At 52.7% G+C, this 15462-nt stretch overlaps 1 protein-coding gene across 6 annotated transcripts in view; it reads left to right on the top strand.

Moving 5' to 3' along the window:
• Window positions 1–15462, top strand: part of LOC125447980 (fibroblast growth factor receptor 1-like) — a 173861-nt gene that overhangs the window by 129692 nt on the left and 28707 nt on the right. For all 6 annotated transcript variants that reach the window (XM_059641209.1, XM_059641211.1, XM_059641213.1 and 3 more), the window contains exons 9-11: window positions 7027–7223; window positions 11466–11611; window positions 15063–15184. In XM_059641209.1, the coding sequence (XP_059497192.1) occupies window positions 7027–7223; window positions 11466–11611; window positions 15063–15184 (465 nt within the window). The remainder of the gene's footprint in view (window positions 1–7026; window positions 7224–11465; window positions 11612–15062; window positions 15185–15462) is intronic.

The following is a 15462-nucleotide window of genomic DNA, read 5'->3' as shown; positions in this document are numbered from 1 at the left end:
CTTCAATAAACCCAGGACAAAACACACCTCTTACAGCCACAGCATCATCCCAATTCTCCTGTGAGTGAGCCACTTCAGTCTATGAAATCCCAGAGTCCAGGATTTAGCTACCACCATTCACATTCGACTGGGTTGAAAGATACAAAGACCTAGCAGCTGTAAATGTAAGGTTTGAAACTTTGGAGAGTGTTAATCCTAGCTGCCATGGGGAGGGTGAAGTCACTGTTTGTGTCTCCAGTTGCATTTCTCTCTCTGACCATGTCTCTCTCCTCCTTATCGCTCTCTCGCCATGGTGTGTAAGAGATTGGAAGAGATTTAAGGAGTTTGCAGAAGGCTACAGACAAGTTGAGCGAGTGGGTAACAAGCAGGACGGGTGGAATATCACATAAGAAGGCAGCACAAACAATCAGCACATTCCTTAAACAGGGACTGACTGTGCAAATCCGCGACGCAGTGGGATTCAGGGGTTCTTATGGATGTTGAACAGAACCTCAGTCTGCAGGAGCAGCAAATAATTTAAAAAAGGCTAACAGGAGGCCAGCCTGTGTTGCAGGAGGAATTAAACATAAAAGCCAGGACGTTATGCTTCAGTTTGACAGGGCATTAGTGAGACCACATCTGGGATCCTGTAGTTTTGGTCTCCAAGGAACAATGTCAATGCATTTTGAGGCAGCTCCCAGGAGGCTTCCCCGAAGGAGAGTTGGAATGGGTGGGCTGTCTCGTGAGGAAAGGCAAGACAGGGCCAGGTTTGTCTCCACTGCAGTTGCGCAGAGTGTAACCATGTCATGCTTGAGGTAGACAGGACCCTAGATGGTATTGTCAAGGGCGGACATGGAAAGGAGAGAAATTTGGCATCACCCCTTTCAGGAGAGAGGTGAGAGGAATTTCTTTCTTTGAGCATGTTGCCCACTTTTGGAACTCTGCCTTCGGAGGTACAGGGTCTAGGTGGCCACATGACATTTGAAACACAAGCAATGGGCCACGATCCTAAGGGAATGGTCGAGCAGGCTCAAGGGGCCGAATGGTCTCCTTCTGTTTCTGCTTTGTATGTTTGTATTGTCCATTGTGAAGGAGGCGGCTGTGCAACTGCTCGATGTGTTGGTGGGTCATCTTTCAAAATGCTGCTCGACTCTGGATTGGTTGCTGCAGATTGGAAGGAATCGTAGAATCCCTACAGTGTGGGAACAGACCATTCAGCCCATTGAGTCATCGCCACCCCTCCAAAGAGCATCCCACCCAGACCCACACCCCACCTGATAATGCAGCATTTTCCCATGGCTAACCCACCCAGCTTGCACATCCCTGAATGCTACGGGCAATTTAGCATGGCCAATCCACCCTAACCTGCACAGGTTGGAAACCAGAGCACCCAGAGGAAACCCAGGCAGACACAGCGGGAATTTATAAACTTCACACAGGCATTCACCCGAGGGTGGAATCGAACCCAGGTCCCCGGCACTGAGCCAGAAAGAAACTTCAAGATTACAGATCTGTCAGTCAGACAGCCATCACTGGAGTGAAAATATCTTGTAGAGGATGTGATGACAAATGCTCAGAAAAGAACGCGGGATTGGGCAGAATTGAAATGAATTTCTGAAAGGAAAGTCATGTTTATCAGACTTCTCACCTTTTCTTTGCTGACGAAATGAGCAGAATAGATTGGGGAAGAACTGGTGGACCCGGTATTTTTAGCTCTTCAAGAACATTTTGATGAAGCCCGACACAAGAAGCAGGTTAACTGAAACGAGGATAAGTGAGATTGGGTCAGTGGTCTGGCATGGATTGAGGAGTGGCCCATGGGCAAAATAACACCAGATTGGTCATTTGTCAGGCAGCAGGCTGTTATCAGATGGATCGGTGCTTGGGCTCCAGCTATTTACAACCCATATCAATGACAGATGTTTGCAGAGTATTTCTGAAATGGTGAGGAGTAATGGAGCTTGTGTAGCCTTGCGTGTGGAAGCAAACATGCAGGGACACTGAGCAGCAGCTGGCGTGTTGGCCTCTGTACCAAGAGGAGTTGAGTACTGGAGTCAAGATATTGTCCTGCAATGATGTAGCACTTCGATCAGGGCACACCATCAGTCGTGTGAGCCGACCGAAAGATGGATTGGCTGGAAAGGGAGTGCAAGGAAGATGCACGAAACTGATCGCCGGCACAGTGGGATTGGCCAGGCAGGGAGCGTGATATAGACTGGGCTTGGAGTCGAAATGTGATGTCTTTCGAACACCCTTCCGGGGCTTGACAATACAGAAAGCGTGCTAGCTGCTGCTGGTGCTCCAGAAGCAGAGGGACACCATCGCAGAGTAAAGGCTGAGCCATCCGGGAGTTCCCCACTCCTTTCCATCTCTCGCGGCTCCCGGGCCAATGGGGGTGGGGAAGGAAATTTGGTCATGAGAAGGCTTTAAAATTGATGAGGAGGAGATGGGGCTGGATAACAAGTGGATGAGCCACCAGATGAGATGTACCCGAGGATATTGAGGGAAATGAGAATGGAAATTTTGCAAGCACTGGCATGCACCTTCCCTCGGCTCAAGAGGGTGCCAGAGGACTGGGGACCAACAATGTCTCGCTCCTGTTCAGAAGAGGGTACAAGGACGAGCTAAGCAATGAAAGGCCAGTCAGTTTAACATGAGCAGTGGGAAACTTTGGAAACGACAGTCCCTGACCAAAGTGACAGACACACAGACAATTTCAGGTGAATGAAGGAGATGGATTTCTGAAGGGAACATTGGGCTGGATGAACTTGTCGAAGGTTCGTTGATGAGCTCACGAAGAGGGTTGATTCGGACAATGCTGTTGATGTGGTAGGATGTGAATATCCCGAAAAGTGGAAAATGAGCAACATGAACACAAAACTGGTTGAGTGATAGTAAATAGAGTCACATGAATGAATGGTTTTTGGGAAGCAGGAGTTTCTTGTGTTGCTTTTCCTGACATGTATGTGGGCATAGACATTTTCCAAGTTTGCAGATGATAAAAAACTTGGAAGCGTTGTAACCTGGAAGGAGGACAGTGTAGAATTCCAAAAGGGTGCTGACACATTGGGTCCAATAGGTGGCAGATGCAGTTCGATATGGAGAAGTATGAGGTGATACATTTTGGTGCAAAGAACATGGAAGGACGGTAGAAAATGTTAGAATTCTCAAGGTTTAACTCTCAATTCTGAGGAACAGAGGGACCTGGGTGTGTGAGTGTGTGTCAGTGACATTGTCAGGATGGGTGGAGAGCGGTTTGAACAGCAGACAGGATCATATGATTTCTTGACAAGGCTGTAGGGTACAAGAGCAGGCAGGTTAGGCCCTCAACTTGAGTATCATGTATAGTTCTCTGAAGGCAGCATGCTCCAAACACATCTAGAAGCTCAAGGGCAGCACAATCACTCTTAAGTTCCCCTCCAAGGCACTCACCACCCTAACTTGGAAATATATCACCGGGTCGGTGGTTCAGAACCCTGTATTTCCCTCCCTGTCGGCATTGTGGCTCAGCCGACAGCAGGAGGACTGCAGTGGTTTAAGAAGGCAGCTCACTCCCCACCCTTCTGAAGGGCAGCGAGTAAGTGCTTGCTCATCCAGCGACCTCCAGGTCCCATTCAATAAATGAAACACTCTGGCTGTGGCACTGTAGGAAAGGATGGAGAGATTTCAGCGAATTAGGGAAGGAAACAAAGGTGGCATGTGGAAAATGCTATCAATCCAGACAGTGGCTAGGGTCTGGAATATGCTGCCTGACTCTGTGCGGGAGGCAGCTTCACTTGAGGCATGGACCAGGGAATGAGACCATTCTCCGCTAAGGAAGTGTACCCAGTTCTAATAGAGAACACAGGAGAATGGCACCAAATGCTTTCTGGGAGAGCCAGCACACACACGTTGGGTAAAATGGCCTCCTCTATGCTAAAACAGTTCTGTGACTTAGCTTCTTAGTATCTCCACCTCTGCTTCTTTGTCTGTCTTGCACTCCTTTCATTCTCTCACTGTATCTGCGTGTGTGTGTCTGAGTGTGTGTTTGTGTGTGTGAGAGAGAGAATGTGCGTGTGTCTGTATATGAGAGGGTGTGTGTGTGTGTGTGTGTGTGTGTGTGTGAAAGAGAGAGAATGTGTGTGTGTGTGTGTGTGAGAGAGAGAGAGAGAGAGAGACTGTGTGTGTGTGTGTGTGAGGGGGTATGTGAGGTTGTGTGAGTGTATGTGTATGTGTGAGGGGATGTGAGTGTGTGTGTGTGAATGAGAGAGAGAGTGTGTGTGTGTGTGCATGCGTGTATGTGTGTGTGTGTTTATGAGAGAGAAAGAGAGAGAGTGTGTGTGTGAGATTGAGTGAGAGAGAGAGAGAGGCGGGGATTGTGTGTGTGTGTGTGTGTGTGAGGGGGAGAGAGAGGGACTGTCTGTGTGTGTGTGTGTGTGTGTGTGTGTGTGTGTGTGAGAGAGAGACAGAGAGGTGGGGAGTGTGTGTGTGTGTGTGAGACAGAGAGAGAGAGAGAGGGACTGTGTGTGTGTGTGTGTGAGAGAATGTCCCTCTGAATAAGGTCGGTTTCTGCTACCCATTAGCAGTGCTTCCTGTGCTGAGAGCCTTCCCAAACTCCGCAATCTATCAAAAGAGCAGAAGTTTGTGAGCCCCTGCAAATGTTCTCACCAATCATCCAATCATTCCCGTATCTTCTCCTTTATGTCTTCAAAGTGTTCCTAAAGTGTGGGGCCCAGACTGTTTTAGGGGAGGGATGGTGATGGTTTAGGGGGGATGGTTATGGTTTAGGGAGGTTGGTGATGGTTTGGGGGGGATGGTGATGGTTTGGGGGGGATGGTGATGGTTTGGGGGGGATGGTGATGGTTTAGGGGGTTTGGTGATGGTTTAGGGGGGATGGTGATGGTTTGGGGGATGGTGATGGTTTGGGGGGGATGGTGATGGTTTGGGGGGGATGGTGATGGTTTAGGGGGGATGGTGATGGTTTGGGGGTTTGGTGATGGTTTGGGGGATGGTGATGGTTTGGGAGGTTGGTGATGGTTTAGGGGGAATGGTGATGGTTTGGGGTTTTGGTGATGGTTTGGGGGATGGTGATGGTTTGGGGGGGTTGGTGATGGTTTGGGGGGGATGGTGATGGTTTAGGGGATGGTGATGGTTTAGGGGGGATGGTGATGGTTTGGGGTGGACAGTGACAGTTTGGGGGGGACAGTGACAGTTTGTGGGGGACAGTGACAGTTTGGGGGGGACAGTGACAGTTTGGGGGGGGGGAGATGATTGATCTAATGCGATTACCTCAGCGTAGCCTGTACTCCCTGACATTGGTGTGCGCACACACACAGACACACACACACACACCTTGTTGTCAGGCATGCAACGATGGTACATTCGGTTTGTGTTGGCATTTTGCACAGTTCTTGTACCAGGCAGCTGAATGGAGGCTGCAGGCCTGTGTTGCTCTGTAGTTATGAACTCAGTGTATCGCTATCATCCTCAGTGAGGTTCCAGCGTGGCTGCTATCTGTGATCCTAACCCTGTTATCCCATGGCCTTTTGGGCCAGTGAAACACATCAGCAGGAATGCGGGCCTTTCCGAATGTTCTCCAGCTGATTGTCCCTGGTGGGAGGGGACGGAGAAAGGCTTAGGGCCTGTAGGACAGAAGGAGTTTGTGAGCATGAGGAATGCTGGCCTTTCACGGTGGGTCACGGTGTGGTGACACTGGGAATGTGTGGATGACCTGGAGTCAGCACTGGGAGTCTGGGAGAACCACCAGGACCGACGGCCAGAGAGAGCACACTGTTCCGGGCCGACGGGAACATCAGGCACCCCTTTTCCCGCTGGCGGTCAGGAATGGTGGAAGGAGACTGGATAATCCTTGGGAAACGGACAGGATTACTCATCCTTAGTTTGTGGCACCTCCAGTTGGACAATTTACAGCTCCCTCCACCCTCACCCTAACACACACACACCCTCACACTCTCACACTCTCACACACACCCTCACACTCTCATACACACACAAACACACCGTCCACCCTCACCCTCTCACACACACTCCATGCCCTCACACTCTCATACACACACCCTCACACTCTCATACACACACACACACATCCTCCACCCTCACCATCACACACACACACTCATACACTCACACATACACACACACCCTCACCCTCACACACACACACCCTCACACACACACCCTCCACCCTCACCCTCTCGCACACACACACACCCTCACACTCTCATACACACACACACACCTTCCACCTTCACACACACACACACACACACACACATACACATCCATAAACAGCCCCACATACACCCTCACCCACACCCACACACAACCACACCCACACCCATACCCACACACATACACACCCACACATACACACATCCAATCCCACACCCTCACCCTCACCTTCACCCTCACCCACACACCCACACCCTTACCCTCGCTTTCACCCACACCCCCACACACTCTCACCCACACCCTCAAACTCACCCTCACCCATCCCCACCCACTTTGGGAGAGTTAGCATCAACCTTGCTCCCCATCCCCCTGTGACCAAACCCAGAGACAAGTGGCAGCCTGGCTGGGTCGTGACTGGAGGCAGGGACAGGCTTTACCCCAGGGTTGTTATTGGGGATGGTGGCCTTGGAGTTGGGGGGTGGTGGAGAACAAGTTGGGGAATTGTGACTGTGGCGTGGCTGGGCACCAGCACTAACTGATCCCTGATCACAGAGCCTGGCATTGAGTGCGATCAGGCAGCTCTCCCTCCTGGTCAGGGTGGCAGTGTCTTGCATGGTGTGAGGGCAGCAGAGCATGGGTGGGGGTGTGCGCGGGGATGTGGGGTGGGGGAGGGGGTGCTGCGAGGCGTGAGCTGCCAACCGAAGGCCCCCTCACTGAGCTTTCCCACATGAAGCATGTTCCCCAGTGCCCTGCATTCACAGTGTTGCTGCTGTGGGCACATTGCGGCGTTGTTCTTTCTCTGTGTGTGTGTGTCAGTTTGTCTCTCCCTTTCTGCACTCCGTTTTGTAAATCAGCTCTTTCTCCAACTTGTGGCAGTGATGGAGGAGAAGCCTTCAGCCCTGACCTCTCCTGTTTACCTGGAGATCATCATCTACTGCACTGGAGCATTCCTCACCTCCTGCATGGTTGTCGCCGCCGTTATCATCCGCATGAAGAGCTCTGCCAAGAAGGCCGACTTCAATCGGCAGCTCGCTGTCCATAAGCTTGCCAAGAGTATACCCCTTCGCAGACAGGTAACAGAAAGTAAAGGAAGAGTTCAACAGCGCTAATAACCTTGGCCCCTTCGCACACACTGCCAGCTCGGCTCCAGACTCGCTGTGGTTCAGATGTCCGTGGTATTGAGCCAGCCCGATCAGTGGGATCTCAGTCAGTGCCTGGACAGATCCAGGGGATAGAGACTCCGCCCCCACCCCAGCAATGACCCTCAGGTTGGGTGACAGTGTAGGATCACTGGGCTAAGCCACTCTGAGCCAAGAGGTTTGCTGGGCTCCTGCTTCGGGGGGTGATGGAGCTGGGAGTGAGCCCAGTCCCGTCCTTCCCTGCCGTTGCTTTCACATCCATCTGATTGCTCCCTGCCCATTGTGTCCCAGAGCCCTGGTGTCCCATCGCTGTCCTGGCCCCTTCCCTCATCCCTCCCACGTGTCACCGCACCGTTCTGGGATCACCGCCTCATCACACAGCAGGAGAGCATGGTGCTGCGTCCTTCAGGAGTTCTCTCCCTCTGATACACGTTCTCTCTCTCTCTCTCTCACTCGCTCTCTCACATACACACTGTCTCACACACCCTCCCGCTCTCCGTCGCATACATTCTCCTGCACTGTGTCTCACAGACACTCTGCCACTCCCTGTCTCACACACCCTCCCACTCCCTGTCTCACACACACACTCTCACTCCCTGTCTCACACACACACTCTCCCACTCTCTGTCTCACACACACACTCTCCCACTCCCTGTCTCACACACACACACACACACACTCTCCCGCTCCCTGTCTCACACATTCTCCTGCACTGTGTCTCACAGACACTCTCCCACTCTGTCTCACACACACTTTCCCACTCCCTGTCTCACACACAGTATCCCGCTCCCTGTCACACACACTCTCCCGCTCTGTCTGCACACATACTCTGCCACTCCCTGTCTCACACACACTCTGCCGCTCTCTGTCTCTCTCACACACGCTGTCTCTCTCTCTCTCTTCCTCTCACCACACTATCTCGCTCGCTCTCTCTGACACACTCGTTCTCTCACACACACTCTCTCTCGCGCTCTCTGTCTCTCACTCTCTCTCCCCTCCCCCTCTCTCTTTCCTCTCCGTCTCTTCCCCCCTCCCCACATTTCCCCCCAATCTCCCCTCTACCTCACTCCACTCCCATTCTCTCCCCCTTCCGCCTCCCCTGTCCCATTCCCCTCTCCCTCTGTCACTGCTCTCTCCCTCTCTCACCTTTCCCTCTCTCCCCTCTGTCCCCTGCCCTCCCCTCCCCTCTCTTGCCTCTCTCCCTCCCTCTCTCTCTGCCTCTCCCCCACCGCCTCACCCCCATCCCCCTTAACCTCCTTCCCTGCACCCAGCTCACTGAAGTGACAGAGTGTCACCTCTGTGCATGAGGAACTGTGAACCTATTTCATTATTCAGATCAGGTGCCAAGTACACGAATATGCCCCCACGGTAAGGCTTCTTTTTCAATCACTTTGGCAGAGAGAGAGATGTTCAATCAGCTTGTCTCTGTCGTCTATCATGTTTATTTAAACCTTCTTCGCTTGTCGCTGTCTGCAGTAAATTGAGAAGTGTTTATCTTCCATTAAGTGCCTGCTCTATTCAGGTCACAGGGAAGAGATGCTCATGAGTCAGCGAGTCTCGCTGAGTAAGTGAGATATGGTAGCAGGACACCAGTAAGAATTGTTTGTTAGAGATGTGTGCGCGTCATCCCTGGGACATGGATGGGGACTTCACGTTATTCTCGGGGCGGCACAGTGGCTCAGTGGTTAGCACTGCAGCCTGACAGTGCCAGGGACCCGGGTTCAATTCCAGCCTCGGGTGACTGTCTGTGCGGAGTTTGCACATTCTCCCAGTGTCTGCGTGGGTTTCCTCTGGGTGCTCCGGTTTCTTCCCTCAGCCCAAAGATGTGCAGTGTGGGTGGATCAGCCGTGGGAAATTGCCCGTAGTGTTCAGGGATGTGTAGGTTAGGTGGGTTTATCGAGGGATGGCTCTGGGTGGATGCTCTGGGGGGGTCAGTGTGAACCTGTTGGGCCGAAGGGCCTGTTTCCACACTGTAGGGATTCTATGATTCAGCTGCTGTCACTGACTGAAAGGTGTTTTGCAAGTTGCCTTGATGGATAGCGCACTGGAGCTGTCAGGAAGAGGAATTGGTTTACCCCACAGGTTCCTCATGGCTAGCCTATGTCAGCTGGAAGAATGTCAGCCATTGTGGCCCACTTCTCCCCCTTTGCTGGAGCTGATCATGTGCCGCATCTCAGCGTTACTGAATGATCCTGACTAACGGAAAATGCAGCCCTGCTCTTGGGATGCAGAGTGTCCAAGATTTACCAGCATCAACCCCCCCCCCCCCCCCCCCCCACCCTGTCCCTGTTCACAGTGGCGGACCTGGGCTTGCAGATTCTTTGGGCTGCTGTCAGCCTGTGCTGTGCCAGGCCTTCTGCCAACTGCCCCACACCCCCTTCCCCGCCCCCTGACAGCCACGGTTGGGGCAGGCCCAGTGGGACTGACTGGCACAGAGGCCCTCACAAAGACTGTCTCCTCCCACCCCCCCCCCCCTCCACCAGGGTCACAGTGACAGCACTGTCTGGCATTTTGAAGAGAAAGGCCACTCACAGGGAGATCCGGGTTGGTTGGGGGGAGCAGTGGTTGTATCACCCGGGAGGCCTGTGCTACCAATTTCCATGCTGGGCTGCATCACAGGAAGCTTGGGAAAGCAAGATGTCTGCATTCCTTAAACATGTCTGCCCACCCAGGGAGGTGCCTGATCATACAGGAATTCAGGCATCCCTTCAGGAAGCCAGTGGGACAGTGACGAGCCAGACGGCTTCCACCCCATGAGAACCATTCCAGGCTGCCAGCCAGCAGATCAGGACGTTGGCTGGAATACAGAAGAGATGGCTCTTTTGACTGAGCCCCACTGCTACCTTTGGTCGAATTCCATTCCCTGCTCCATCAATCCGACCTTCCGGTCACTCATGGGGAATGAGGTGGGAAACTTGGCTCAGCAGCCGATTGGGAGCAGTTCATCCAAATTCTGGGGGAGAGCTAGCCTTGCCGTTGTGTTCAGCATCAGGTCCCGGTGGTTTCTGGGAAAACCTACCGTTAACGGGAACACAGCTGACTGATCCCTTGGGAGGAGCTCTCAGAGGTAGCGAGCTCAGCTTCGTCCCCTCCAGTGGGGGGGGAACTGGACAAAACCGGTCAATTCTCTCTGCTTCCCCTTGCGATGGACAACTCAGAAAGGCTCGGAAGCTTGCAAACCAAGGATCCAACCAACCAGTACGTTGTGGGATAGATGCGTCCCGAGATTTCGGCGACATTGAGAGGTCAGGGAGTGTCCCTGGAAAATGGCAACCTCAAGGGAAGTGTTCAGCCATGATCTCGAATGCAGGAGCAAGCTAGAGAAGCTGAATAGCCTGTTCCCATTTTGAGCCCTGTCCATTGCTCGAACGCAGAAATGCAAGCCTCAGAGATACTGAATGACCTGCTCAGTAAATCCAGTGCCCTCTGTCTTTATCTCAGTTGCCATAGGAGGTGGCCAATTTACACACACACGCACAGGCACACACCCACATACACAAACAGACGCATGCACAAATAGACATGCTTAGACACATGCAAACATGCAGAAATACACCGCACATGTGTACACAAATACATGCACAGACACATGCACGGGTGTCCAAATACATGCACAGATGTGCAAGTATGCACAAATACATGCACACACACACACGCAAGCAGAGACACATACAGACGTACACAAATGCATGCACATGTGCACAAGTACACACACGCTCACAGACAAATGCACATCAGCACATGCATGTGTGCACAAAGATGTGGACACATGCACAGACACATACACACATGTGCTGGCACACAGACACATACACGTGTGCACAGACACACACACACACAACCACTCTGTCCTGACACTGTCCACGAGTCCTGTCTATGTCACGGCTATGGCTCACCTCCACTTGGATACAAGCAGCCCCTGTTTCAGCACCTTGCTGTGAGGAGCATAAACAGTCACGAGGCCCTGGAAGGGCATGAATTTGAGCTGAGCCCTGCAGGTGGGAAAACGGGAACCGCTCACCTCAGAATGACAAGGCGGGAGTGGTGGGGGGGGTGGGTGGCGTTGGAATAAGTGATTGGGACAGATGAAAACACAGGACCCAGCATCTGCTTGTTGTTGGCGACTCCTGTGTGCAGACTCTAACCAACAGGTCCTCTGTCTCTGTCCCACCACAGGTCTCCATTGATTCCAGCTCCTCCATGAACTCAGGGGTCCTGCTGGTTCGCACTGCACGCCACTCGTCCAGCGGTGCCCCCATGCTGGCAGGAGTCTCGGAGTATGAACTGCCGGAGGACCCACGCTGGGAGTTTCCCCGAGACAAGTGAGTATGCTAACCCCCCCCCACCTCAGTCAGTCTCTTCTCCCTGTGCCCCCGGCCTCAATCCTGGCTTGTTGAGTGTGTGGCTTGAGGTGCCCATGTGGCTCGGGGTTTCTGTGGCTGGAAGGGAAGTGGAAGTGGCATGTGGCCCAGGGTTTCCATGAACACTCGAGCTCACAGTTCATTCATTGAGATCAAAAACAGGAAGTGGAATGAAAACAAGAAGGAATGTGACCGGGTTTATTTATAACACAGCACTGCGGCCTGTTTATGAGGCTGTGGTTCAGAGCCTGGGCACGTGCCCTGAGCTGAACTGGGAGGCTCCTTCCTCTCTTCAAAGACCGTCCATTGACTTCAGGCAGAGAGCGTGCCTTGAAGGTGGTGTATCCACAAGGCTGTCTTTTTTTACTGTTCCGAGTCCTGCCACCTCCCGTGGAGAGTGAGAGAGTGGATTGGGAATCAGGCGCTGTGTGAGCAAGGCCTGCGCCGGCTGGAGTCTGGGCCTGCTGCTCTCCAACTCTCCCCTCGGCTCCTTCTCCAACTGCCCCAGCGTTGGTTCTGACCTCTCGCTGGGGTGGGTATCCCTCCTGCCAGCCTCTCCCCAGGGGTGGGAGCCCAGCTCAGGCAGGCCCCAATTCGATCAGCACCACCCCACACCGCGGTGCTCACTGTGAGCTCCAACGCGCTTGGCACATTGGACCTGCAATTGGATCACAGAGCCACATTGAGAACCCCACCCCACCCACCCACCCACCAATGCCCCTCCTCAGGCCTGGTTCGTGCCCACTTCACCAGGGGCTGCTTATTCACCCCACCCCTGCCTGCTGATGACAACACCTTATAGCAGATACACACACACACACACACACACACACACACAGATACACACACACACATAGATACAGGCACACACGCGCACACAGACATTGATGCACACACAGACAGGCGCGCACAGACACATACACACACAGACAGGCGCGCACACAGGCACAGATACACACACAGACAGGCACATACACACACAGACAGGCGCGCACACAGGCACAGATACACACACAGACAGGCACATACACACACAGACAGGCGCGCGCACAGGCACAGATACACACACAGACAGGCACATACACACGCAGACAGGCGTGCACACAGACACAGATGCACACACACACAGACAGGCACATACACACACAGACAGGCACGCACACAGACACAGATACACACACAGACAGGCACATACACACACAGACAGGCACGCACACAGACACAGATACACACACAGACAGGCACATACACACACAGACAGGCATGCACACAGACACAGATACACACACACAGACAAACGCACACACAGACACAGATACACACACAGACAGGCACACACACACACACACAGACAGGCACACACATAGACACAGATACACACACAGACAGGCACATACACACACAGACAGGCACGCACACAGACACAGATACACACACAGACACAGATACACACACAGACAGGCACATACACACACAGGCACGCACACAGACACAGATACACACACAGATACAGACACAGACAGGCGCGCACACAGACACAGATACACACATACACAGACAGGCACATACACACACAGACAAGCGCGCACACAGACACAGATACACACACACACACACACACACAGACAGGCGCGCACACAGACATTGATACACACACACACACACACACACACACAGACAGGCACATACACACACAGACAGGCACACACACAGACATTGATACACACACACACACACACACACACACACACAGGCGCACACACACTCACACCCTCACAGCTTGTTGGTGCCCCATTTCCTATCAATGTGAGGCGATGTTAAAGGCCTTCAGACAGTTCACATGTGACAGACTGTGTTGTGTTTTAAATTAACACAGTTGATTGGTGTGTGTGCGTGTATGTGTGTGTGTCTGTGTCTGTGTGTGTGAGTATGTGTGTCTGTGTGTGTCTGACTGTGTGTCTCTGTGTGAGTGTGTCTGTCTGTGTGAGTGCGTGCATGTGTGTGTGTGTGTGTATCTGTATCTGTGTCTCTCTGTGTAAGTATGTGTGCCTGTGTGTGTGTCTGACTGTGTGTCAGTCTGTCTGTGTGAGTGCGTGCTTATGTGTGTGTGTGCCTGTGTGAGTGTGTGTGTGTGTCTGTGTGAGTGTGTGTGTACGTCTGTGTGTATGTGTTTGCGTGTGTGCGTGCCCGTGCCTCTGTGTGTGTTTGCATGTGTGCGTGCCTCTGTGTGTGTGTGTGTGTGTGTGTGTGTGAGAGAGAGAGAGAGAGAGAGAGAGAGAGAGAGAGAGAGAATATACTGAGGGTGCCTGTATGCTCAGTGAGATGGCCTGCCCCTGACAGACTGGTTACCAGCAGCAGGGCTGTCAGTTTGCATTGAGCTGCACACACTCACTCTGAAGCAAGCTCCCTCCGGTTCCAGTCTGCCCATTCCATAGTCCCCATTCCGAAGGACAGTGAGAGCCAGAGAATGACCTTATGCTCTCAAGGGCCGTTGCCCCTGGCCTGACCGATCTCCGATTGTGGGGGTCTATTTCAGTGGAATGGTGGGGGTGCCTAAAGGTTCAAGGCGAGGGGGGAGAGATACTAAACGGTCCCGAGGGGCAATATTTTTCAGACACAGGGTGATGAGTACCTGGGCTTAGCTGCCAGGGGTAGTGCTGGAAGTGAGGACATCATTGTGAGAAACATTTGGACAGCTGTATGGATGGGATCGCTATGGAGGGATATGGACCAAACACAGGCCAAAGGGACTAGACCAATTGTGGTAACTAGGCAGCACGGACAAGTTGGGCCGAAGGGCCTCTTTCCATGCTATAGACCTTTGTCTTGGGATGCAGTGCGCAGTCCTATCCAGGAGGAACCTGTTCTTAAAAGTAACTCGCAAGCTTTTTGTGACCCGCAGTAGGGAAGGAGAGCAAAGGAAAGAAATGGCCAACACAATACAGGCAGAAGAGGAATTGGAATGTGTCATGTTCACAGCTTTGTGGATTCACAACGCATATCCTTCAGGAAGTTTGATGCCAACCAAACGTAGCTTTAGACGATGGGAAATTATCGGGGTCTCCCATTGGTCCGGCAAGGTGGAAGGGACTTCAGGGGCAGTCAGCTGTGAGTGAACTGGACAAAGTCATCAGAGATGAGTTCAGACATTTGGTTTCAATGAAAAACATGCCTCAGCTTTCTCAAACGGAGAATCCCACAGTCTTCTGAGTGATCTTTGCCTGTGTCGCTCTGCAGGTCAGGCCCTTCCAAACACGTGGCCCAGTGTGAAAGCTGCTTCAGCACAGTCCCGTGGTGCCATCTCACTTTCACATAATTTCCGGAAGCCTAGCTTCTGGGGCACGATGTGTTTGAGCTGAGCGTAGCGGAGTAGCGCCCACTGAAACCTGTGTGTTTTGTGCTCGATGTTCAGGCTGACCCTGGGGAAACCGCTTGGTGAAGGCTGCTTTGGGCAGGTGGTGATGGGCGAAACCATTGGCATCGACAAGGACAAGCCCAACCGGCCAGTCACCGTGGCTGTGAAGATGTTAAAAGGTGGGTGCATTCAGTGACGTGTGGTTTCTCAGGTGGGGGTTGGCAGTTGTTTCTGGCACTTGGTGACATGCGGGTGGTTAACGGGGTGGGGGTGGGGGGTTGCTAGTGTTAAGATTCTCCCCAATCTTCAGCAAACTGAGTTGAGTACGTTGAAGGCCTGCCTTCTTAAAGACCTCCTCCGACTGCCTGTCACGTGTTGAGGATGGCCGATGGGTAAAGACCGAGAGCTCAGACGTTGACACAGTTCCCTGCTTGGGGATGGATGGCAGGCTCACCTG

This window comes from Stegostoma tigrinum, chromosome 40 (assembly GCF_030684315.1).
Source record: "Stegostoma tigrinum isolate sSteTig4 chromosome 40, sSteTig4.hap1, whole genome shotgun sequence".
NCBI lineage: Eukaryota > Metazoa > Chordata > Chondrichthyes > Orectolobiformes > Stegostomatidae > Stegostoma > Stegostoma tigrinum.
The sequence above is the reverse complement of the archived record's forward strand: the minus strand, read 5'-3'. Positions and strand labels throughout refer to the sequence as shown.